The following is a 27,355-nucleotide window of genomic DNA, read 5'->3' as shown; positions in this document are numbered from 1 at the left end:
TGTTTTAATCAATCATTTTTAAATTAATGTTTTATATGTTTTTAAACTGTATACACAATATTATTTTAACCTGAATATTTTGTGTAAGCAGGCAAAGGTAAAGGTTTTCCGCTGACATTAAGTCTAGTTGTGTCTGACTCTGGGGGTTGGTGCTCATCTCCATTTATAAGCCGAAGAGCCGTAGACACCTCCAAGGTCATGTGGCCAGCATGACTGCATGGAGTGCCGTGACCTTCCTGCCGTAGCGGTACCTATGGATCTACTCACATTTGCATGTTTTCGAACCAATAGGTTGGAAGAAGCTGGGGTTAACAGCGGGAGCTCATCCGGTTCCCCAGATTTGGTCAGCAGATTTTAGTCAGCAAGTTCGGCAGCTCAGCGGTTTAACCTGCAGTGCCACCGGAGGCTCCAATTTTATGTGTTTTTTTTTAGCTATATTAGTTTTCTCTGTATCTCTTCTTATTCTGTAAGCTATACCAAGTACCACTTTTTTTGTGTGGAGGGGGTGGGGGGTACCGTATATACTCATGCATAGGTTAGCCTCATGTATAAGTCTAAGGCAAGTTTTGGTGCCAAAACTATAGATTTGGATATGACTTCTGGACAAGTCCAGGGTTGTTCCATGGAGAGGGGAAAGCATCCGAGGACCAATTACTCCTGGCCACCACTACCATTTCTATGCCAAGATAGTCTAAAAGGCCAAATGTGGCACTGTGGTAGAGATAATAGTGTTATTTCATGTTCTCCTGGGATGGACTATGCTCTGACCTTTCACCGCTCTACTCAGAGAAAGGGGATTGTTCCATTCTTGATATGAGAGTTAAGGTACAGTACTCACACTGACCAATGAATGTTGACTCAGGTTTTTGGGCTTGATTTTTTTGACTAAAAGTTCTAGACTTGTACATGTGTATAGAATAGATTATAAATGGACTCACTGGTTACTTATTGAAGCTTTTCTGTATCAAGTAAAAAGGTAGCAGAAAGACCCTTATGAAAATTGGCCCTTATAAAGAAAGATGTGGTTCTTACATACATGTTGGCATTATTTTCCTCCCTACATAAATATCACCCAGCTATGGCAAACCAGTTATGCTGAGGTCTAGATCTTTCCGAGTGTGTAATTTCCATACAATTTAAGGAAGTTATTAAAATTGTATTATGTATTAAAAGTAACCTTCAAAGCATCTTGTGGACATTATCCAGATCTTAAATAACAAGTGGTTTTCAAACTGATATTAATTTTCTATAGGAGAATGACTATTTAATTAAACCTTTATTTGAAACCCTTAAGACAATGACACATATTCATGTATAACAACAATTTATCTTATGGTCACAATGTGACCAATTTTGTGGGTTATTCTCATAGCTTTAATCAACATCTTTATATTTCATTTTTTAAAGTTGATAGTAAAGGTAAAGATAAAGGTTTTCAGAAAATATTTTAAAGCTTCATCAATACATTCTAATTAATGGGCTTTCATAGCTAAAATTGCTCTATGCGGCATTTAGTGAAGATCTTGATAACTGATGGATAAGAACACTCAATAAGATATTATGGAGAAAAGTAGCATCCCAGCAGCAATCTCTACATGGATTGCAAAACCCCAAAATTCATTATAACACTATAATTAGTTTATGATTTTATCGGTGTCTGTGCTACCAGAAGCAAAAAAGAAACCACTCTTCAGTGAGACAGTTTCGATCACAAGGCTTATGTGGATATTAATATAAGAGCTTCTCATTGTCTGACAATCCTTTACCATGGCAACTTAAAAATTGAGCTGCTTCCAAGTGATTCTAAGCTTAACCATCCTTCCTAACCCCTGAGCTATGGACTATATATTTCAGTCAAAGGAATTAAAACTTTCTAAAAGGTGTATACATTATTTCCATGAATGCCCATATAATGAACTGTTTTCAGCTACCCTACAGGAACAAGCAATCATAGGAGGTCACAGCTGTATCTGAATACCCTATTTATTCAAATCCTTCATAGGTTTGTCACACAATGCCTAGATATGTGAGATATACAGGTGTTTCTTGCATCACAATAAGCTTGCTTTGACTGGCACTACAATTGTATGCAGTCTTCTACATACTGACTGGCACAAACCTCTTATCAACAGGATTATCTGATAAGAATTATCTGATTCAATGGCAACCTGAAACTGCATGAGCCACAGAGGTGCCAAAGAGTTTATTAAAAATACAGGAACAAAATTACTTCGTATTGTGAAGAAATCTTCCAGTTTTGCTAAAATACTATCTTCTGCCGGCATGTCTTTTTCATCCATCTCCCTGTCTGAACTGGGCCTGAGTCTCAGGCATAGTTTTCTTTCTATTTATTAGCATTCTGAAGAATGCGGATTACATATAAGTGTTCAAAATATATGTGAACTAACACTTCTTACAAAGTTGTCTCTAGAGTGCTTACATACTCTTGTGTGCGAGAACTAGAATAATAGAATCATAGAGTTGGAAGAGACCTCATGGGTCATCCAGTCCAACTCCCTGCCAAGAAGCAGGAAAATTGGATTCAAAGCACCCCCGACAGATGGCCATCCAGCCTCTGCTTAAAAGCCTCCAAAGAAGGTGCTTCCATCACACTCTGTGGCAGAGAGTTTCACTGCTGAACAGCTCTCACAGTGAAGAAGTTCTTCCTGATGTTCAGGTGGAATCTCCTTTCCTGTAGTTTGAAGTCATTGTTCCGCGTCCTAGTCTCCAGGGCAGTAGAAAACAAGCTTGCTCCCTCATCCCTATGACTTCCCTTCACATATTTATACATGGCCATCATGTCTCCTCTCAGCCTTCTCTTCTGCAGGCTAAACATGCCCAGCTCCTTAAGCCACTCCTCATAGGGCTTGTTCTCCAGATCCTTATCATTTTAGTCGCCCTCCTTGGGACACATTCCAGCTTGTCAACATCTCCCTTCAACTGCGATGTCCAGAATTGGACATAGAATTTCAGGTGTGGTGTAACCAAGGCAGAATAAAGGAGTAGCATGACTTCCCAGGATCTAGACACTATACTCCTTTTTATATAGGCCATAACTTATTATTATATATTATATTATTTATTTATATCCCACTTTTCTCCTATGGGTGGGACTCAAAGTAGTGTATAAAGTTAAAACGGCAAAAATAAACAACATGAAATAATACAAAATATCATAAACTAAATAAACAACACACCATATATACCATATTTAAAACCAATTAATAAATTAAGATGTAAATCACAAAAATTCCCTAAACCTCAGGCAACTGAGGTTTGTCCATAAAGCATTTATGTTAACTACTCCTCTTTTATACCAATATATTCTGATTCCAGAGTTTGCACAACTGAAAAAGTAAAGTATAGGGATATTACTAGATGAAATGTAATGGATGCATTCATACATTCCTTTTATGACCATGACATTTCACAGGTGCCTCAAGGAAAATATATATGCACAATAAATAATGCAGAGTGTAGATAAGAGGTTTTATGATCCAAAGCAAAAAAAAATTAGTAAAAACATTTAAAAAAACCAACAACAATGCAACAGTAGGCCTGATTCTTTGTTATTCATTTGGTTGTAAATAGTGTTAAAGAACTTTGACTGTTGTCATTGTAGGATGGGATGGATCTCAATGCCCCGTTAAAAAAGTTTTTCAGTTGTGAGAAACTTTAGAGACTTATGTTAAATGTGTTTTTTTTATTCAGTCCAATACTAGTAATTTGATAGTAGTCCCTATACAAAGCTGTACTTTCCACCTTGACCTCTATGTCTGAATGAAGACACATTATGATTTCTGCAAGCTTTAGGAAGAGCAGCTCAACTGGAGCACTTTGCTGAAATGATATAATGACCAGTTGTATGGTAATATCTGTTTGTTTTATGCTAATATCTGTTTGTTTTAATGACTTGCTTTTGTCCCCCTCAGAACTCCACTATACTTTTGAATGGAGGTCCTACATGCAAATGGCTAATGATTATTTAATGGAATATTTGCCTTTTACATGTTTGACAGGTTAATTACAGGATTCCTTTTCCTCTTGTCTCTTAAAATTCTATGCTATTCGTATTAGCAGAATGTCCTCCTTTTTTGGTAAAAACAAACAAGCAACAATGAACCTGTAGATTGGTATAAGGGTAGATTTGCGTGAAGCCCAAAGGAGTGGCTTGATGACAAATCGGATAGGATAGGATAGAATAGTGAACTGAAAAAATGAATAAAATCTGCAACCAGTCATCAGCCAAACAAAAATCTCCTTCAGTTTCAAACTGAAACCTTTTCCTTTCTCAATGGTTTATAAGACTTAATAGTAAAATAAAGAAAAATACATTTTCCCTAATAAATTGGTCTTGAAATGTTATTGTTTGCCTAATCAAAGATGGAACACTCTTATGATGTCTAAATATGTGATATCTCTCTCTCTATCATCTATCGATCATTTCATCTATAGATATTCTTTAAACTTTCAGGCTAATCTGACTTTAAAATACTTTTATGTATCCATATGATATAAATCCATTCCTTCTAGTCCTCTAGAAATCATTTGGAATGATAACTTTAGAACATGTTCATAAGATTAACTAACATGATAGTTATTAATACAAGTATCATCTATTTTTTCCTGCTCCACATTAATATAATGAAGACTCTAAGTTGTGACAATGCAGTTATCACGTAGTAATCAAAGTCAAATAAAGTGCATTACTGTCTAGTGGCAGACCATTCAACCTTGCTCCCAGTAGCTGTATAATAAAAAATTAGCCTTTATTGTGGTTTCACTATGGCTTTCCCTAATTAAGTCATCTTGTTCACTCTCATGTCATCTTTCTTCTCTTCAGTACAGTGAGAGAGACAATATCCATTCTGTTCTCTTCATGCAGATGATAGCTATTGAGTTAGGGACACTATTCAATTCATTCTCATTTTGATAGTTTGCACATGAAAGAAAGTATGTGTTTACAAAAAGTAGAGGAGCTAGCCCTGGAATGTTATGAGCACTGCACCGCTGGAATATCTCATTGCTTAGAGAAATGGGGTGAGCACAAGTATAACTAGACTGTTGCTTAAAAGTCACTTATTTCTGTAGCGTTGTGTACAATATCACATATAATCCTTAGATAGCAGCACTGGACACGTTTCCCTGCAGCAATTCCAATCACCTTTGCCTTCTTATACAGTTACTATTGGAAATAAATGACTTCAACAAGCATACCATACATATGCTCACAATGATGTGCCACCATCCTGTTTGGGGATGCCTGATTGCTGCAATTTAGGACAAAACAATTCCCTCCAGCTTTTCACATTGAGAAGCAGATTTCATGGAAATTTAACTCAATTTCAGAAGTATAATTGAACTAACAATCTGCTCTCACAGACAAGATGTCCCCAGCCTGATATTAAGCAAAGCTGGACAAATGCCAAAACAGATTTAAATTTACCTAAAAGAATGCAGGCTTTTTCTAAAAATGATATGTGTACGTGTGTCAGGGGGAGCTGGATAGCCTAAGCAACAGCAGTTGGATTAACATAGTTTTCCTTCTCATCTCTTGTCAGCATTCAGAGTCAAATAACTTTAAACAGAAAGTTTAAAAGAAACAGCAAGCAGAATATAATGCATAGAGATAATTGGATTGCCTAAGCATAAGCACATCTTTATGCTTCTTGTAGATCAAGTAAATTATATAGAGAGAAGGGGTTGGGAGGTCTTTTACAACATTCTGCAGCTGGCCTCTGTGAAAGCTAGTAACTAATTATCAATTAAACAGTAATTCCTTAAGTTTTCAAATTTCTAGCATTGCAGTATATTGAAACTTTAGTTGAGTAATTGAAAGTACTATACAGTTGACTATTGCATGGGTTGGGGCACAGAGCCCATGGAAAGTAGAAAATCATGAATATCTCTAGACACCTCCAAAAATTTCTCATACAAGAAAAGTACTTGTACTGGAAGGTGGCTTTTCCTGGCTATCTGTGCACTCCCTTGCTCACTCACTTCCCAGGTGGAAATTGGATGGTTGAGGGCAGAGGATGGTGGTGCATGGGTGTCCAAAGGAGGAAAAGGGAACCAAATGCGCGGAGGGAAGGAGGAGAGAGCCAAGGTGGTTGGGCAGGATGGTTGCAGAGCGGGAGGAAGGCAAGGAAAGGGGAAAGGGGTTGTGGCAGTTGTCAGGCTTCTTCTCTCTCTCTTCCCGACAGCCACACATAGAAAGACCAACCAACCAGCTACCATTTCTGCAGTCATCACCAGACCTTTAGGGTCTCTCCCCTCACCTACACAGTGTGTGACAGTTCACTGTATTTTGATGCCTGACTGCAAAGAGAGACAATTCATGACCTCTGTTTCTGGGCCAGCAAATTACCATTCTGCCACAATGATGCTACCATCCTGCCATGGAGGCAGTGATAAATAATCTATACATAATCAAATCTGTGAATTGATAAATCCACAAATTTGGAGGACAACTGTACAGTTTAGACATTCAAAGGAACAGTAGGCAAAGTTAACAAAAAGATGTGAATACAGTAAGAATATGAGTTTTGAGTGAAACTCTGCAATGCTCCAAATTTGGGCATAGAAAGCAAATTCCATTGGGGAGGAAAAGTTTTATTTGTGGGGTTGGTACCTTAATTTTACACACACACCCAACTACACGCTCACCCTATTAATTTACATTAGAGCAGTAGTTCTCAACCTGTGAGTCCCCAGGTGTTTTGACCTACAACTCCCAGAAATCTCAGCCAGTTTACCACCTGCTAGGATTTCTGGGAATTGAAGGCCAAAACATCTGGGGACCCACAGGTTGAGAACCACTGCATTAGAGGGACAGAAAAAGTGCTGCCAACCAGATGTTGTAAGACTGCAATTTCCATCACCCACATTGACTATGTTGGATAGGGCTTATGGGAAATGCAGTCCAAGGGTGCATCTACACTGAAGAATTAATGCAGTTGTCACCATTTTAACTATTGTGGGTCAATGCTCTGGAATCATGGAAACCGTAGTTTTTCAAGGTCTTTAGCTTTCTCTGCTAAAGAGTACTAATGCCTCACTTAATTAGTAGTTGGCAACAGCATTGAGCCATCGCAGTTAAAATGGTGTCAAACTGCATTAATTCTACATTAGATATTATGCACCCCAAGAATCTCTGTAGAGCCAGGCTCTATTGGTTTGATAAGGTTATTAAAGAACAAAACAATTGATGCTATCAAAATTAGACAACCTGATGTCAGTTTTGATCTTGACACTGAATCCAAAAAAAAGACTAACTTTATTTAATTTTAACCATCAAAGAAGGTCAAGTAGAAAGGTGTTGTGCAGGTCAAATAAAGAAGCTGAGTTTCTCTATTGTGCGCACCAGAAGAGACACTGCACATACTGTGTCTATTTTTGAAGTCTTTCTGATATGAGTTATGTAATCTCTGGAAATGGGTTTAGCAAATCATATTAAATATATCAGTACATCCCTGGAATGCTTTGCTCACAAATACTTTGGTTTGATGTAGCTCTTTGTAAATCACAAGGTAGCTTGGTAGAGTGAAAGGAATTCCTGCAGTGAAACCTTGAATAGCATATTCATCACACCACAAAAGGAAGACATCATAATAAACACAAACAGAAGGAATACTTATCTGTTTTCACAAGATAAAATTATTGGAAAGGCAATGCATCAAAGCAAGGCTCTTTCTCCCATATTCAACTCTCCTGTGGGGTGGGGAGGAGAGGAAATATTCACTGTTCACTTTTATGCACTTCTTTTTTCTGTGTTCTTTGATAAAGGTTACCTTGGTCACAGAGGTATGTTCTACTTAGAGCTAAAGATGAATTTTATTCATTTATTATCTCTCTTTCCCCCAATATTGGACCAAATGTGGTTCACAATATTCTGAGAGGGAAAAGCAGTGCTTCTCTCCCATGCCAGAAACACCTGCATTTTCACATCATTGTTGAAGGGAAAGGTTATCACAGTCATGAAAGTACCTACAGCTTTGGAAGTCCAATTCAGACATTCAGTGATCCCATGCAGAACAATAAGGAATCAAGATTGTGCTGAAACACCAAACTCTTGAGATTGCATGTGCCAAATATCCCCTTTCTCTGGCATCCATGTGTGCATAGCCTACACATCTCCACAAAGCCTTCTACTGGGACCTAGGGGCATTTCACAGCAATGGGCCTCCAGATGTGCTAAGATTAGGGCTGCACTATGCCTCCTCCAGTGAAAAAACATGAATAAAAATGTTTTTTAAAAAATTCTAAGGAACATCTCTAGGAATATCTAGGTCCTCCAGCACAATTCTGTGATCAATTTTAGATAAAGTTTCCAAGAGAGAGAATACATTAATCAGATCCTAGAGATTCCTAGAGAGAACACAGTACTAAAACCCAAGAATAATTAACCTGCTAAAGCCATGACTGTAAATGTGGGGAGCCAACTGTACATAATTTTATAGCACTTTGATTCTGCTCTAACTTCCAGGTTTGCATCCTGTGGGATTATAGGGTTTAGATTTTTATGAGGCACTGAAAGTTTGTATCTAAGAATTGTAAATATACCTCCTGTAACAACAAATCTAAGAATACTATAGGATGCAGACCTGGAAGTTAAAGTATACTCATGTTCTATAACTATGTGTGAAAAAGAACTCTTAAATCCCAACTATATGCATACCTACCCACACCTACTTTCTCCAGGCATTTCTGCTATATCCACGAACACCCCAGTATTGGGGCTGTGTCCGTTCAGTTCCTTATTTGTCCCAAGACAGTAACAGGGAACCTGGAAACATTACTTTTGGATTATAGCTTCCAGTCAGCACGGCTACTGGCCAAGATAAATTCCAAATCCTTGTTTCTACATAACACAGTAATTTCTTTTCTTTTCCTTTTAAAAAGTAAATTAAGTTGTCACAGCAGAGATTCACAGGTGTGAATCTCTTTATAAAAATTGTACTTAGGTTAAAAAAAACACCTTGACATAGTGTTGACCTACTTTCTGTCCCTTTACTTTCAAAGCAGCTGTTTCAGTCTTTGGTGGTGCACTTTAGTATATTACTTTATATGCGTTATTCCTTCCACCTCAAACTGTTGCTTCCTGAACAAGAAATAAACATATTTTCCAATCAGTATCTCAAGTGCAGCCGCTTTTTGCATTATTAAAAATAAATTAAACCTGATGATGAACCTATGTGGTACTCTGACAGATTGCCTCAAGTGTAGCAAACAGTGCCTGCTGTAATTGGGAGTCTGAAGTATTTATGAATTTATTTTATGGCTGCTCCTATTGAGATGGCAATTTATTATTATTTATCAGCTGATGTGAGAAGTGCTGGCATGCTTATCTTAACCCGGATTCTTGTAAGATAGCTAATTATTATCTTCATTTTACAGATGCAAAAAAATCAAGGCTGAAAGATTCTTGAGTGCCTCACTTTGATCTCAGGATTGCAGCTACTGATGTGGTCTTAGGACTGACAGTTCAGTCTTATGTATTGCAGTACAACCTGCAATGGAAAGGATATAATTGAGGGGAGAAGTAAAAGAGAGGTGACATTTAGGATATCTGCTGGTGGGGCAGACAGGGGTTTATCTAGCTTTTGGATATGGTGCAAGATATTTCAACTCTAGATTGCTTTATCCAGCAATTCTTGATATTTCCCAGGGGCATAAAATTGTTGACCATTGTCTATATCCTTTCCTCTGCAGGAAAAAAGTAACCTAGAAATGACAGATATGTTTTCAGTTTGGTTCTGTGTGCTTCTGTAAAGATGTTCAGCAAAATCAGATGAGCCTACATAACCAGAGTCTATCACTCGTGGCTGAATATGATTGTCTTCCAGAATAAGGGTTTTGGTGGTGTGCCTGTAAGTGACTGTAGAGACTTATTCTGGATTCACATGGTCTGTCACAATGAGCACATCGATTTTCAGATGGAAGGCGGTCCCGGGAAGGGTTACTTGATGTGCTTTCCTCTTGGAACATTTTCCCCTTTTGCTCTCTATTCGAGCCTCTTCAAAATCCATAGCACAGTTGGTAACAGCTGATCTCCAGTTCTCAGTGTTTATGCCACATTTTTAGATTAGCTGTAAGCCCGTCTTTAGATCCCTTTTGCTGTCTACCATTCTGTTTTCTGTTTTTTATCTGAGAGTAAAACAACTGCTTTGGGAGATGGCAATTGGGCATTTGGACATGTCCAGTCCAGTGAAGTTGATGGCAGAGGATCATCGCTTCAATGCTGGTGGTTTTTGTTTCTTTCAGATCACTGATGTTTGTCCTCCTGTCTTCCCAAGATATTTGCAGGATTTTTGGAGGTAATGCTGATATAATCTTTCCAGAAGTTGAGAGTGACATTTGTAAATGATCCATATTCTGCAGGCATACAACAGAGTTGGAAGGACAATAGCTTTATAAACAAGCAGCTTGGTATCCCTATGAATGCCCCAGTCCTCAAACATTCTGTGAAAAAACACTGTTCTCATTTGAAAAATGCTGTTGTGCTCACATTGCTCAGATGGTGTTGTATTTCAGCACTGATGTCAACATTTGTGGAGAGGTAGCTGCCTAAGCAGTGGAAACATTTTCTAGTGTTACACCATTAAGTTTTATTTCTGGCATTGAAGATTGATTGCTTGGTTCCTGCTGGTAGAGCACTCTGGTTTTCTCAATATTCAGTGAGACGCCAAGCTTTTCATATGCTTCTGCGAAGGTGTTTAAATGGCGTGGATGTCTTCCTCGAAATGAGCACAGACTACGTTATCATCAGCATAATTGGAGTTCTATAACAGATATTGTTGTGACCTTATCTTTGGCTTTCAGCCTGCTGAGGTTAAAGAGCTTGCCATCTGTCTGAAATGTGATTTCCACACCAGTGGAAAGCTTCCCATCAACAAGGTGGCAATAAGCTCACAATTGGGTTATTTAAATCTCAATGAACAAAATGGAATTTGAACAAACATGCATAGGGCTGGGCTACATGAAGGGTCCTAAATATTCCAAATACAAGGGGTAGTTAGTTATTTGTGTTTTATTTAGGCAAAGTTATTGGAAACCATGGCATACTTCTCTTGTTATATTAAATTCATGATGGCTGATTTTTGTTTTTCTTTTAGTCAAATTATTAAAATGGATGGTCTGTCTTGAATTATTCATGAACATTCACTTGTCTTTAGAAATCTGACTCTAAATATTTTCCCTTTAAGCCTTTAAAATGCGAATGGTGTTTTAAAACAGATTTCTAACGAAACATTCATTTTACATTCATTTTAAATGCAATATTAATTTGATCATTTGGGAAAACTTTATTTGACAAAAAGATTTATAAGGAAAGGGGATTTGGTCACATTTATTTCCAGCGTTATAACTACCGTATGATAAAATTAGCATTGGAAGTGGCCTGAAGATTAAGTCCAGTTCTATGTAAGGTTCTTTAGATCATATATTACCCTGGGAAAACAGAGAAGTTTCTTATATTTATTCAACCCTTTCATGTAAACAGGAATCTCTCCTTTGCACTTTCCAATGATGAAAATAATGTCAGAATGGGCAGGCTCAGCCCTCACCTGCAGTGAGTAATGAGTGGGGCTTGTCTGCTGTGTTTCCCCACAATCACAAAAAGTCTTGCTATTCAATTTTTTGTCAGCAAAGATGTGCACCTTATTAGGGAAGAACTTGTTAGTGGCACAAAGAATCTGACAGACAGGAAGTTTCTTGAACAATTATTCTTGAAAAGAGGGGGAAAGAGCCAACAGCAGATAAACAACATTTTTCCATGAACCTTTACTGAATGGGCTGCAGTGTGCCAGAAGTTGCATTAAAAATCAGTTTTGGTTGCCATTTTGGTGAATATTTTGTCTGTGGGGATTGAAGGGGCTATAGGCTATGGTGTGTTTTAAGCCAATTTTTCTGGTTCAGGGGGCATGCCTGAATGCTGGTGCATGTTTTCATTCTTCTGGGGTTGCTAGGCGATTTCTGGTGCCAAAAAAGTGGAACTGAAGAGCTCCATAAGAGATGACTCGTTGAGCTGCATATTTTTGACAATGGGAATAAATACTGGGAACTCAATTTCATCACATAAGTAAATAATAAATAATAAAACTTTATTTATCTCCCAACAAGGGACTTGGAGCAGCTTACAGTTATAAAAACATAGAAGATAACATAAAATCAAGTAAGTAACACATCAAATTTAAAACAGGCACAAAATTAACACTACAACTGACACATTAATAGGCAATTATTGTATAAAACAATTTCAATAACATTTAGGGTTTGGACCATTGCACTAAAAAAAATAAGCCATAGAATCCATTTGGTAGTTATTAAGAATTCTTATATTGCACCATTGTCAAAGGCCTGTTTAAAAAGCCAAGTTTTCAATTCCTTTCTAAAGGACATAAGTGTGGGTGCTTGCCTAATCTCTCTGAGGAGGTCATTCCAAAGCCGGGGGGCCACTACCGAAAAGGCTCTCTCCCCACCAACCATGCTGGTGATGGAGGTGGGGCCATGAGGAGGGCCTCTCTGGTGGGTCTTAAGGCCCAAACAGGTTCATAGGGGAAGATGCGGCCATATAAATAGACTGGACCCAAATCGTATAGGGCTTTGTAAGGTAATAACCTACACTTTGAATTTGGCCTGGAAGTATATAGGCAGCCAGTGAAGCTGCTTTAATAGAGGGGTAATATATTCCCTATAGCTCGCTCCTGTCAGCAGCCTGGCTGCAGATCTTTGTACTACAGTAGAGTCTCACTTATCCAACACTCACTTATCCAACGTTCTGGATTATCCAACGCATTTTTGGAGTCAGTGTTTTCAATACATCATGATATTTGGGTTCTAAATTCGTAAATACAGTAATTACTACATAGCATTACTGCCCACTGAACTACTTTTTCTGTCAAATTTGTTGTATAACATGATGTTTTGATGCTTAATTTGTAAAATCATAACCTAATTTGATGTTTAATAGGCTTTCCCTTAATCTCTCATTATCCAACATATTCGCTTATCCAACATTCTGCCGGCCCGTTTACATTGGATAAGTGAGACTCTACTGTAACTGAAGCTTCTGAGCTGTCTTCAAAGGCAGCCCCACATAGAATGCATGGTAGTAATCCATACGAGATGTAACCAAAGCATGGACCACCATGGCCAGATCTGGCTTTTCTTAAGTATTTAAATTAGCATCACTACTTTCACACAGGGACATATTGAGATGGAGTGAGTTCTCAGTAAGCTCTGGTCTGTAATGGATTTGTGCCCCAATACTAAAGAGACAAGGTGTAAGCAAATGCTGTGAAACGCTGTACTAATTTGAGAAACATGTTTTGATTAATTCTTCATCATGGGTGACTTGTATTAGATTAAATATTTTCAAAGCACTTTTTCCCCACTGAAGAATTTCCAGTTGTTTCCTGATAATGACTGAATCAAAATATATTGGTCCAGCAACCATATAGCACAGAGGGTAGAGACCTCTTTCCTGTTTCTAAGAAGTCACGATTTGAGACATCTGGTTATCATTGCTTTGCATAAAACACTGGGCATAGTCTTTTGTTGTTAGCTGCTGTTGTCGACTTCGACTTATGGTGACAACATTTTAATACAGAGTTATTTATGAATATTTAGAGCCAATATTTGCAGGTTCCTGCAAGCTTGTTTATATCTGCTTGTGTAGCAAATCATTTTATCTTGCACGTCAGACATAATAAACATTAACTGTTGGATTAGATTAGCTAACAGGTTCCAGATGTTTTGGTTAATTAAAGATTAAACAGGTGATAATTTTAAATATTTATTTCTAAAGAGACACGTTTATGCAAAGGTCATTTAAGTAGCAATAGTAAATTCATATTTTGTGACTCAAGGAATTAAGATTGATAATTTTTAGTTTCCAAAAACAAACTTGTTTGGGCTACCACACTAAGTAATTAAATATAAGGTGCGAATGATAATCCTAAAATCAATGAATTTCAATAAACTATATGAAGTTGAATGATATATATATATATATATATATTGATATGATATAATGATATATAATAATATTATACTATATATATATAATGATATAATGATATATATATATATGTAATAATATTATACTATACTAATATTATAATACATTGTATATACATGTAATATTAATAATAATATTATGATGTAATACAATGTAATAATTATTATAATTCACTATTATAATTGTATATTTATATTACATGCAATATTACTAATAATATTGCGATATAGTTGTATAATATAATATATTGTATGTATATATACTTGTAAACCACCCTGAGTCCCCTTCAGGGTGAGAAGGGCGGTATATAAATGTCGCATATATATATATATATATATATATATATATATATATATATATATATATCCTGTTCCCAATAAAAGAGAAGGACTGTATATATACTAAATAATATTGAATTATTACAATGTGTGTTTGGGCAGTTACTTAGAAGGACAACAATATTCACACATTACTAAATGTTTCCATGTGAACAAGCAATAAGGAGATGCAGCAAATGTTGTACTCTTTACTGCAGTATCAGTGTTTTAGTTGCTATGCTTCTTAACTTTTACCATACACAAAGTCAATAGTGGATAAGAAATAATTAGAAACACTAAGGGCCCTTCCACATAGGGCCCATAATGCAGGAGCTCCCACAGTTTTACCAGAGGTGTCCAAACAACGTCTCCAGTAAAACTGAATTAATTTGGGACAAAGCAGGAAAACCCTCCTTTGACCCAAATTAATCTGATACTGGATGAGACCTGGGTTTTCTTGAAAGACTTAGGTCTAACACAGTGCTGGGACTACCAAGGGGTCAGCCCACACAGTTTTCTCAGGTTTTCTGGGCTGAATCAGCCTTGAAAATCCCAAGGGCATCAACCTTATCCCCCCAAACCCTCCAAAATAAATTATCCGACCACCATTAAACTGCTGCTGGAGCTCTTCTGGTGCATGGAAATGATGAGCCAGGAGGAGTGAGGAACGATTTTATTCCTCATCCCCTTTTATCCTCGTGCATCATTCTTACACACCAGAAGAGCTCCAGCAGCAGTTTAATGGTGGTCAGGTAAATTATGTTATTTTAAAAAAGTCTTTTGGGGGGTGGTTTGGGTTTCTTTCAGCCCTCCCAGAAGATACTGAGAGAGCATCTAGACACCCCTGTGGAAAGTGCTGGCTTTTCGAGCTGGTGTGCAGACTAAAGTCTGCCCCGACCTGAATTTTCAAAACCTGGTTCAGCATGGACTTTTCCGCTGTGTGGAACCGGCCTAAGATTTCCTATAGAAATGTTTTCAAAAAACCTGCCTACCATGTGTTATACACTTGATATAAATCTTAATATAAACCAGACTGCCTAATACAAAACAATAGGCTAAATCTCTACCTGTCACAGTTGATACAGGTTGTGCTATTCTTATGCTGAAAGGCCCAGTTTGTTGTAGTGGTATGAACATTTGAACATTACTCTGAGGACCAGAGTTTGAATACTTCTGGAAAATCCTGGGTAAGTCACTCTCTCTTAGCTTCAGAGGAAGGCATAGGCAAACCCCCTCTGAACAAATCTTGCCAAGTAACTGTAACTTGAACAAGTGCACAGAACTTTACAATGATTGTCTTCAAGATACTGACACACTGATGGAAGGGTTTGACCTGACCTGTGGTGTAGAAAATGGAAAAAAAAATTACACCTGCAGAAAAATCATTAAATGCACTGGAAGCCTACCTTGTCTGTTATAGGCAGTTTTTTCTGAATGTGAAGAAACTTTTTTCAGATTTCTGCAACATTGCCAGTGTCAACAGCTACAAATGAAAGGCCATTTTCAACTCTTAAATGTTTGAAAAATACATAAAAAGCATAATGGGGCAAGAAAGACTGACTGGACTTGCACTCTTGAGTGTTCACCAAAGTTTATCAATGGAAGATGAATTCTGTCAAAGTGTATTGGCACAGTTTTCAAGTGTTTCCAATAGGCGTTGTGGTATTCTTTTGTAACCACTAAATTACCAATGAAGAGTCATTTTCAGGTTTTTTTAAATTTTAAACTTTGTAGCTAAAATAGAAATTTGATTTAACTAAGTTTATATAACAACAACAACAACTACTACTACTACTACTACTACTTTATTTATACCCCGCCACTATCTCCCAGAAGGACTCGGGGTTGCTTACAGAAGCACATACAAGTGCCATAACACATAAAAATAGAGGTAAAATTACATAACACATTAAACAATGACAGCATCACTTAAGATAAAAACAACACATTACAAAAAAGTACAATTTAAAAATCAATAAAACACAGTACAAATTGCCATAAAAACAAATAATACAGCATCCCAGTTGTAGCCCAATTCAACCATTAAAGTGATCGTGACAATATTAGATTGTTTGGTCCTTAGATTAGCAAGCCTAATAATCTGTGGGGAGGGCATTCCAAAGCTACCACTGAGAAGGCCCTCTCTCTCGTCCCCACCAGCCGCACTTGAGATTGAGGTGGGACCTCCCTGGCAGATCTTAGAGCCTGCATCAGTTCATAAGGGGAGATGCGGTCACAAAGATAATATAAAATGAGTCATAGAATTTCAATTATTTTGTGTTATGGACCTACTCTTCATGAATCGTTAAAAATATTAACATTGTTTCAACCCCTCTCTCCCTCCCCACTTTTTTCTGGCTTCAGGTTTGCTTCCAGGCATATTCCTTTCTCTATTTTTTTTGCTGCTCCCCAATCTTTTTGTGAAACATTCAGAAAAGAGCAGCTTGCTTATATATCCACATTTTCCCTCCCCACACAAAAGCACACACTTGCACATTGCTCTAGGTTATTTCTTTTTCTAATGATGGGCTCCCCTGGTGACAGCAAATGTTGCCAACTGTGTGGGTAACATATAGTTTAAATTTGTATTGAATCCCACCCCCACCCCCCCCACCCCCACTGTGATGTACATTTTTTCTGATTGAAAAACTGGAATCAAATTTCAGTTTCTAAGGAGAAACAACATTTTTAAAAAGGCTGTGGGGGAAGGATCACTGAGCTGGTGACAAAACTGCCATTCTTACTCCCACCTGCCTGACAATATGCATTAATATTTCAGAGTTTTTAGTAAGCTTATACTTAACAAGCATGGAAGATCTCCACATTATGTTCTTTTTTTATAGAAATTGGTTGGCCAGTATAACACAGAGGCAGAATTTTATCACATAAGAAAGCAAATGATTTCGCCAGTGCTTCTCATGTACTTTACAGGCTTGAGTATAATTTCGGATTAGATCAGAACTGTCAGGGGATGATGGGGTTGCAGAGTGGATTCCAAAAATCATCATCCTCGTCTCACCTCCTTCTCCAGACTGTATTCCCATGCTGAGAAACAGCACTGGTCAAACAAACACTCCAGCAGACGAAGTCCAACTGTTGATTAACTTTATTTACATGTCTATTTACAGTTTGCATTTCTCGGCTTCAGAGCATAGCATTCATAGTCCATCTTCAGAGAATGCTCAAGCCGAACTCCACAGAAAAGATAACAACATTCCTCAGTCCGGAGGAAGTTCCAACCCTCAAAGGCAGGAAATCAAGCCTGATAGGTCACAGTAATCACAACAGGCTGTCAGTCAAAACTAGCCTGCTGTTAACTATTTCATTACTGAAAATACACACTCTAGCTCATCAGCAGTAAACACTTGATTTACATTTCATACAAATACAACCATACTCCAACAAGAACTCAGATCTGATTCATTAAATTTGGGCATATGGAGATGAGTTCTGAGGCATGTAGAAAAGGTGGTGGTGGTAGAAGGGGGCGAAATTTAGAATTTGAATCATTTACCCATTTTTTTGGGAAATGTTCTGCAATGTTCAAATGTCTCCCAAGGTCAGTTTAATTTTCACTATAACCATTAAGCAACTTTGGTAAAGTTAAGGGAACTTAAAATGCTTTTAAGACTACCTCCTTTTGACCACATTTTCACTGGCCTCATCAGAAGGGTAGTGCTGGGTTAGGCTAATCACAGCCATTTTAATTGTAATTTGGGAAGGCCAGGCTCCCAATGGTAGAGATTGCAAAAGGCTCAGCTGTAAACTACATTTCCCAGAATGCAAAGCTACTCAGTAGCCAAATGATGGCTGAAGGACCCAAATAGCTGGTTGTAGCAGTCGTTGTTTATAGTTAGTCTAAATATAAAATAAGTAAACTGATTGAATCTGCAAAGAGGTCTAAAGTAAACAAGCATTTGCAAAGCCAAGAGAATATAACTGCTTTAAAAAACTAATACTCTTACTTTGGCTCGATTGCTATGAGGAAGGCATTGTGGGGGGCAGCTTTTTTGGGGGAAAATTGATTGATTTGCTCCAAGCCAATTTCTTTGGTTGTAAAAAATGTAATGACCCATATGGATGTGTCTTGAGGGTCCCCTCCAACTCAATAGAGGAAGCAAATGGATGTTAGGAGTGTTTGGATGGTGCCTTTCTGCCCAGAAGAAGGGGGCCAGTCTAGATGTTCCTTGATTGTGTCTGTACTATGATTTCTGTTTCTGGGTTATAAATGTCATTTCCTAATTGGGTCTGTCATAAAAACATGGTGAAAGTTTATTACACTAGAAAAACTTTGTCTTTGCACAAGGGACATTGTCCTATAGATAGCACATTTTGTTTTGTTGATTCTCTGCTAATTTAACACAGTTTCTGCCACAAAAACAAAGTTTCTGGAATAGAACAACTACTCTCAAATTAAAGACCACACAAGAAAACAGGAAATAACACTTTCAAATGAAGAACAGATTTTCTTTATTATTAAAAATGTTTTTTATAAAAACTTTGAAAATTTTCTAAAAATTGATGGATAAGTCAAACGTTCTGAAATTTGGTGAACTAACAGTGGTAAATGTGTTCTACCACTGTAACAAGTTTGGTCAGGACAGCTCAAAAATGAGGGAGAAAGAAGCCCCTGAAGTTTCCCCACTGCCAGTAATGTTTTTCCTATTGTGCATGCATGGCCACCACCATTAATGAAGTACTTACGAAGATTCATAAGTTTCTGAAACTTTTACCCCAAAAATTCTGAAAGAACTTTAGAAACAACGCACCATTGCCCACTAGTTCTGAACATAGTTTAAAACCATTTTAATGGGTTGCACATGCCTAGTAATTATCAAAAGAGGGAACTTGAGCATCTACCACTTGATGAAGCATTTTGATTCACATTTTAAACTTCATATTGGAAGCTTTAAAAGGGAGAAAGACAATTCAAACACATTTCTGAACACACACTTCTTATATCCCCTGCATGTATGTAACATTTGAAAATATCTTACTATCTTGATGAAATTTCCTTCCAAAGTCTTAGATGCCTCCTTAGCCTTCTCCCTTAAGCACTACAGAGGTTTCTAAAGAGGAATATGTTGCTTGGGGGATGTATAATGCCCCAAATCGCACAATTCATTTAAAAAATGATTTAAAAAATATTGTTCCCAAAAACCCACAAGGAGGTGGGGAGAAATTTGGCTACATTCTGCAGCAGCATTAGACCAGGAGACTTAGGGCACTTCCACACATCACTAAAAGCTGCACCAAAATGGGTTATAGTAACCCTCTTTGGTGCAGGTTCTAGTCACCACCCCCTCCCTCAACCCGGGATTTCCCTCCTGGGGTGCCTACCCCAATGCCCTTGATTTATCCCCTAAAACTTACTGAAAAGAGTCCCTGGCTGCCATTGAGCCTCTCCTTGTGGCATGGGAAATGGCACCTGAGGAGATGGGAGGCATGAGGAGGACAATCCCTCTGCGCTTCCCCATCCTCGTATCCTCACACGTCATTTCCTCATGCCATGAGGATGCAAGGAGAGGACCGAAGCAGGATGGCTGTGGGGATTCACCCCTGGGACTGTGGAAGCAATCCTAGTAGTCAGTCCCCACAAGCCTAGCACCTCATAAGATCCAGATCTAATGAGGTGCTTAATCAATGCGGAGTAAACCAGGGATAGACCGGTTTACTCCACATTAATTCACTTTTGCTGGAGGTGCAGTTTGGATGCCTCCAGTACAACGAAGAGAGGTCCCACATTTCAGGCCTATCTAGATGGGTCCTCACATTCAAAAACAAGTCCCCACACTAGAAAGTGGGGAAGAGGACTCCCACTATATATCTCCATTGCCATCACTTTGTAGAGAAAGGAGATTAGGGGATTCACAAAATCCTAGTGAATGGGATAGTGTTCTCAGTGTTTCTGGAGGCTGTAAATACACAGAGTGATTTTTTTTACTTCTGAATACTGCTTTGGTCATCTTCTGTTCATGATGTGAGTTACAGGGTTTGAAATAAGAAAATTGAAGATAAGGAAATGTTAAATGGATATTTAATGAGTATTTTTAATTGAGAGAGAATATGTAGTGCCTCAGCAAGAAACTGCTCAAAAACAATTTGGAAGTGTAATTTTCACTGCTTTCTTTTGGCTGATTAGTATGTGAATTTTGCTTTGCTTTATCTGTCTGTTTGTTTGTTCATTTGTTTCTTTCATTATCAACTGCTTTAGACCAACTGATAATATATTTTTCCCATGGGAGGAGAAAAGTTGCATTATATAACATATTATTTTTTATTATTCTTATTTCTTATAAACTTTTTAAAAGTTTTTTTAAAGAAAAGAAACAGTCCAAGATATAAAATAGAGAATGAGAATGGTGAAGATTTTTTTTAAATAGTAACCTCTTATTTTAGATTTTTAAAAAATCTATTTACAGTTTTGTACATCTTTAGAGATAGACATAAGAAATGAGATAGAAATAAACAAACACACCAAACATAATAATCCTCCCGGACACACTACAAACAATCAGAGATTTATTCATCTCTGCACAACACTAGTAATCACAGAGTTCATGGAAAGCATTTTTTGGGGGAAATCAAAATCAACAAACTTACTGCATTTTCTGGGATTATTCAAATGGACAGAGAAAGAAAAAGCTATATATAACACACACACACACACACACCTCAGAATGCCAAACACTGCTATCTTCACACACAATTCACAATCTATGCAGAATTTTTGTATGGCCTTCCACCATTGAATAAACAAGGTTTATTCAAGTGAAGTACAAGACGGCAGACACATTTATGTGGTGTAGTTTCCAAAATGTACTCTATTACTCTGCCCACTATGTGTGATTTCAGATATTAATAATATGCCCACCTACAAAAACATGGATGGTTTACATTTTCTTGATTTAATTTATCATTAAATCCAATCAGAAAATCAGTTTACTCCACTAAACTGGAAATATGCAATGATTAATCCAGTCTTGACACACCTGAAGCTGATCTCAGGCATCCATATGCCTGAAAATGACAAGTTATGTTGGTTTAGGAAAATCAATGATTCTTCTGATTGAAAATACTATCTTCTGTTCCAAAAAGAAATCAGTGCAATAAATGGAACAACTGCCCTGGTTTCCATTTCTTACACCCTATCATTATTACAGCAAAGGCTCTCACATGATGTAGAATGAATGATAATAATAATTTAATTAATATTAATATTAATTTACCATTAATTTAATTAATTATAATTAATCACATTTGAGAAAATATTTCACTGTTTACCTGTTAAATGTATCAAATCTTCATAATGCCATTGGCTCTAAATCTCAGGAGCAGCAGTCAACAACAAACATATGTATACAAACTAATTCTCAATACTTCCTGGAAATGAATGGACTGAACAAAGTAGATGTCTTTCCTTGCACTGTCTCTATAAACTGGACCAGATATTTATGCCTCCAATAATATCGACTGATGGGGACAAGAAAAGGACTCAAAATGTTAACCCTTATGCAAATTGACTGCTTGGACGCTGCTCTCAGTCTTGTTGACAATCAGTGTAATTCCTGGATATGAGCAACAAATCTCAAATGGCAAGAAGCTATAACTGAAAAGCAAGCAAAGTCTGGTTTCTGGTATATGCTTACTGCCATCAGCTTACCTGATAAACCCCCCACATCCATCTTCTTCAGATTCTTTGCTTCTAAGATAACAACAGTCAGCTTGCCAGCAGTAGGCACGTAGCGAAGGGAGAAGCAGATGTCACCTAGCTTCTCTTGCTGCAACAAAAAGTAAAGAGGGCTGTCAATTTTATATCCTTTGTCAAAAAGGGCATCAAGTTCATTGCTGAAACCCACAAAAATCATATAATTCTTGTATAATTTGATGTCCAGTGATTTGTGATTTAATTAAGTAATTAAAGCAACAGGAGAAAAGATATAGATATTTCTTTGTTCCAAGAATCTAAAACCTGAGCATGAAGCAATGACAACAAAAAAATCTACTTTTGCTTTTATCAGCACCCTTGAGAGTTTACTTATTAATAAACAGCAATAGGCCATGTTAACTTTTTTGGACAATTTTCCACTGGAACCTTTAATGCCTGTATAAAGGAAACATGAAATAAGGAAAGCATGCTATGTGAAACTTACCTGAAAATGCATTCAAGAAATAAAAATTAGAAAATTCTGTGAATCATTGATCTGTTTATGGATGAAAGTGTAATACACATGTCTCCCTCTGGGATTTAATGTTAAGAAGAGCTAAAGATTTTTGTCAGAGATCTCCTGATTTCTAATATTCAAGAATACTCGTGTAATTTTCAGACCTGGCTCTGGCATATTTCTTAATTAAAATATTTTAATCATGTCCTCATGTCTCGTGGTGGCAAACAGATAGAACAATATAAACAATGTAAACAATGTAAACGGTTCAAAACAAATGAATAATTTAGACAAGATAAATGCCTATTTCAATATAAATTTAAAATACATTTTAAAAGCTAAAAAGAAGTGTGTGTATGTGTATGTGTGTGTGTGTGTGTTTTATATATATAAACCCCCCACAGTATACATGCTTAAAAGTAAATTAGGTCAATGTCTTTAATGATGTGTTTATCTGGTTCTGAAAAAAAAAACCCAACACTTGTACCAGGTGGGGCCCAATGTGAAGGCCATTTCTTTGTCCCCCAAACTGGTAGAACTCCAATTGGTAGAGCTCTGGAAGATTTCAATTTTTGGGTGGTTACATATAGAGATAGGTGCTCCTTCCAGTGTCAAGTCTCCAGAACATTTAAGGCTCCAAATGTCACCAGTAGCATCTTGAATTTAGAATGGAAGTGAAATGGTTGGGAAAAGAATTGATAGAACTTTGTTAATGTCCCGCTCTCCTCTGCTATTGCTATGTAGGATTTGGGCCAAGTCTATACTAGTTGGAAAATCAAGGGCCACTTTGGAGTAGAAAACCTCTGGACTGACCCCAGATGTGGCCAGACACATCCTCTCAAGCTAGCTGTAGTGGTGGGTTGGAGTCTCTATTGAATCAGAGCAGCTGGATCATTATCTCACCATCCATACTGCTATCGCTGCTCTCAGCTGGATGCAGAGCTTTGTGTGAGCTTGTGGCCATCATGGGAGCCCCATGTCTGCATCAACAGAGGCACTCACATGACCAGGAAACAGAAGGGAGCCGATCTTCAGACCTTTTTCATGGCCATGCAGGTGCCTCTGTTGATGTCAGCACAGAGCAGAAGTGTCAAACTTGTGGTCCTCCAGATGTCTGGGCCTCTAACTCCCAGAGGCCCTAGCCAACTTGTCCAATGGCCAAGGGTCACAAGTCTGACACCACTGGCATAGAGCATCTGTGATGGCAAGAAGCTCATATAGATGAATGCAGGGAAAGAGGATGTCAATGGTGTCCAGTGGACTAGTCCAGATCAGACTCAATCCTACTGTCCACATTGCCCTGATGCCATAGGAATTCTTCAGAGTTTCAAGCAAACTCTACAGCATCTCCCACTTTTACTAATGTTGGGATAACTGGATTAACTTGGTTTAATCTGCTGTACTTATTAGAAATGGAGAAACTTCATGGATACAGCCTGGGCTAGCCCTTAGTCTCAGAATTTAAATAAGGCTTTTTGAGAGTTCTACATGTTACATATATTAATTCCATATTTAGTTTCAGAAAGATGTAGCCATTATCTGCCAAAATTGCAGCAAATGCACTATTGTTACAAATTTGTATTTTGTTTCCCAAAAACTGCTAGCCATTTGCTCACAGTTTGCTGCTAAAAATTATTAGCATCCCTTTTAGCAGGAATATTGGATTAGTTGTGATAGTAATCAGTACATCGTTAGTCCTGTTGTCAGAAAAACAGTGAACTGTGCTCATTCCCATCATGTGTTGCAATAAACAGATTGGTTTTAAGAGGCATTTTGTCTTTCATATATTTAGCAGACAACGTTAAGTGTTTTCTGAATAGATGCAATGCCATCTACCAGATGTCAGTAATGGTTAAAAAGGCTGAGTTTTGCTCAGATGCCAACAATATATCAGTGAAAAACCTACTGCTACAATGGAATTTGCAGCACTACTAAAGGCCTTTGGCACTGAAAAGGTTGAAATGCAGTCACAAATTACAGAAGCTTCATATAAAATGGAAAGGAGAATATATCCAAGCTGGAAGACACAAGAAGGATGATGTAAGTAGAAGACCCCGTGCTGTTCAGTAATGATCATTAAGAATATTAAGCCCACTGTCTTCTTAGAGATCCATGCACAATACTATCCCTGGGGAAGTAACAATACTGCTTTGCGAAACTGCCATATCAGGTTACACTAAACACTCTAATTAGGCTTTTCAGGTTTCCATAATCTTTCTGTGATAGACAGCAATCCTTACGGCATATTCATTTTCACAATTAAACACAGAGTATAACAGGACTATCTTGAAGACCTTCTTTCTCTATGTTAGAAAAACTATCAAATATCAAAAGGCATTGGAAGTCTTTGGCTGAGACCTTGGAATATGCTCCCAAAGTGGGCTGTCTTGGGTCCTGAACTGTGAGAAAGGCAGGACACATCTATATCTATATATATAATAAAAGTGAATGTTTGTATCGGAGTATGTATCAGCGTTTTGATTGGCCTGGCGGAATATGTGCTCGCGTTTTGATTGGCCTGGCGGAATATGGATCAGCTTTCTGATTGGCCGGCCGGAATATGGGCCAGCTCTGATTGGCCGCCACTTTCACAGGCCACTGGGATTGCTGAGGGAAAAACTACTACCAACTGGCTTCGTTCGGCCTACTTCTCTCCTCAGAACGATGCTAGCTTTGGGACAGTTAACAGCTTTCGGCCTACACTTTGGTAATAAAAAACACCACTGCCACCACCAGGAAGGCCGGACCTGGACCAAACTTGACACACATCACCCCTACGATCCATGAACCCACTGACAACAGATGGCCCCCTTTGGCCCCCCTGCTGACATGTTTAAGGCCTTCCAGGCTGGCCCCACGCCGCTAGGCCCAAAAGGGGACGCCATCTTGCCTCAGCTTTCAACTTCTTTGTAAGGCCCTACTTTCCTCAAAAGACAGCAGAGAACATTGTTATCTTTTTAATGATATGCTTATGAACACTTCTAGCCCCCAAAGCCCCAATCCAAGCCGCCTTTTATCATTTTGTTAACACGTTTCAGGCCTTGCAGCCTGGCTCCATTGTGCTAGGCCGCAAAAGAGGCGGCCATTTTCCCTGTTCCAAACAGAGCAGCTTTTGCCTGTGTCTTTTGGATACAGCACTCTCCTTCAACAAGGTCAGGCGGCAGTACGTAAATAGGTTGATCCACTGTGACGGCACTTCCTCATTCCAACGTCATAAATTAGTTAAATTTGCCTCCCCACTTTATAAGTGGTACCTTATTTCCTACTTGATAGATGCAACTATCTTTCGGGTTGCTAGGTCCTTTGGCTCTGGGAGTTATAGTTCACCCTTATATAGACAGCACTGAACCCAGCCAACTTCGGATCTGGACCAAAGTTGGCACACTGCCTCATCATGTCCAACTGAGCATACAGGCAGGGTTTCGGGGTGATTCTCCTTTGGCTCTGGGAGTTGTAGTTCACCCTTATATAGACAGCACTGAACCCAGCCAACTTCGGATCTGGACCAAACTTGGCACACTGCCTCATCATGTCCAACTGAGCATACAGGCAGGGTTTCGGGGTGATTCTCCTTTGGCTCTGGGAGTTGTAGTTCACCCTTATATAGTTAGCACTGAACCCAGCCAACTTCGGATCTGGACCAAAGTTGGCACACTACCTCATCATGTCCAACTGAGCATACAGGCAGGGTTTCGGGGTGATTCTCCTTTGGCTCTGGGAGTTATAGTTCACCCTTATATAGACAGCACTGAACCCAGCCAACTTCGGATCTGGACCAAAGTTGGCACACTGCCTCATCATGTCCAACTGAGCATACAGGCAGGGTTTCGGGGTGATTCTCCTTTGGCTCTGGGAGTTGTAGTTCACCCTTATACAGACAGCACTGAACCCAGCTGATGACGGATCTGGACCAAACTTAAGTGATATTTCCTCCCATCCCCAAACAACTCAATGCCGTCTACTAATAACCCGGGCACTGCCGGGACCCCAAGCTAGTATCAAATAAAAATTAAAACAAAATAAAGTCACAGTCAATGGAGGCGATGCTGGATGTTTTCTTTCCCCTTCTGTTTACTTTAGGTTGGCAACAGTAGCTAGCAGTTTACAGATACATTTCCATCTCTTTGGTCATCAATAGAGGCAGGATGCTACTCAGTAATTTGCACATGCCGTACAACATTTATTTGTACAACTTCATTTTAAAAAGTTTGACAGTCACTATACAACAATAAAAACGCAAAAATGGAGGTATAGTTTGTGAGATAATTGCAGATCCCTGCCAGGCTAAGAAGTACTGCGTGAGTAGTGCTTCTGCATGGATGATTATCTCACAGAGGTGCCTTATCATAATTATAATTTGTTTTCAGCTTTTGGTACACATAATTTGTTTTAGCCAACTGCTAAACTTTCCGATTGCATTAGATCTGTCCAACTGTGAGGTCCACAGAGGTTAACTTCTCCTTTTCAAATGTTCCATTACCAATCTGAAGGCTCCTGATTAAGCAGCTCTGTAATTTCTTTACAAATAAAACCTCTACTACTAAACAGAACAGACAAGAATTCAAAGCTTTAATAGGCAGCTCCAGGACTGTTTTCTTCTTTACAATAAAGGACCATTTAAGGCCCACTGAGTCAGAAACTGACCTGTTAGGGGGAAAAGGCTCTAAGCTTGTCAATTTTTTTTTTTAAAAAAAACCCCAGGATAAAACATTATTTTCCCCCTTCCTATTCATATTTATCCTCATAACTAAGACAATAAAAATACACAAAATAATCTAATTTGGTAGAATATATATTTGCAAAAATGTACACTTACATATGATATTTCTGCATGCATAAAATAAGCTTATTAT

General features: G+C 38.1%; 1 protein-coding gene across 5 annotated transcripts in view; it reads right to left on the bottom strand.

Moving 5' to 3' along the window:
* The window catches only part of syt1 (synaptotagmin 1), a 414,399-nt gene that overhangs the window by 28,789 nt on the left and 358,255 nt on the right, over positions 1-27,355 (bottom strand). For all 5 annotated transcript variants that reach the window (XM_008110941.3, XM_062982655.1, XM_062982654.1 and 2 more), the window contains one exon: positions 22,001-22,118. In XM_008110941.3, coding sequence (XP_008109148.1) covers positions 22,001-22,118 — 118 coding nt within the window. The remainder of the gene's footprint in view (positions 1-22,000; positions 22,119-27,355) is intronic.

This window comes from Anolis carolinensis, chromosome 5, assembly GCF_035594765.1.
Source record: "Anolis carolinensis isolate JA03-04 chromosome 5, rAnoCar3.1.pri, whole genome shotgun sequence".
NCBI lineage: Eukaryota > Metazoa > Chordata > Lepidosauria > Squamata > Dactyloidae > Anolis > Anolis carolinensis.
The sequence above is the reverse complement of the archived record's forward strand: the minus strand, read 5'-3'. Positions and strand labels throughout refer to the sequence as shown.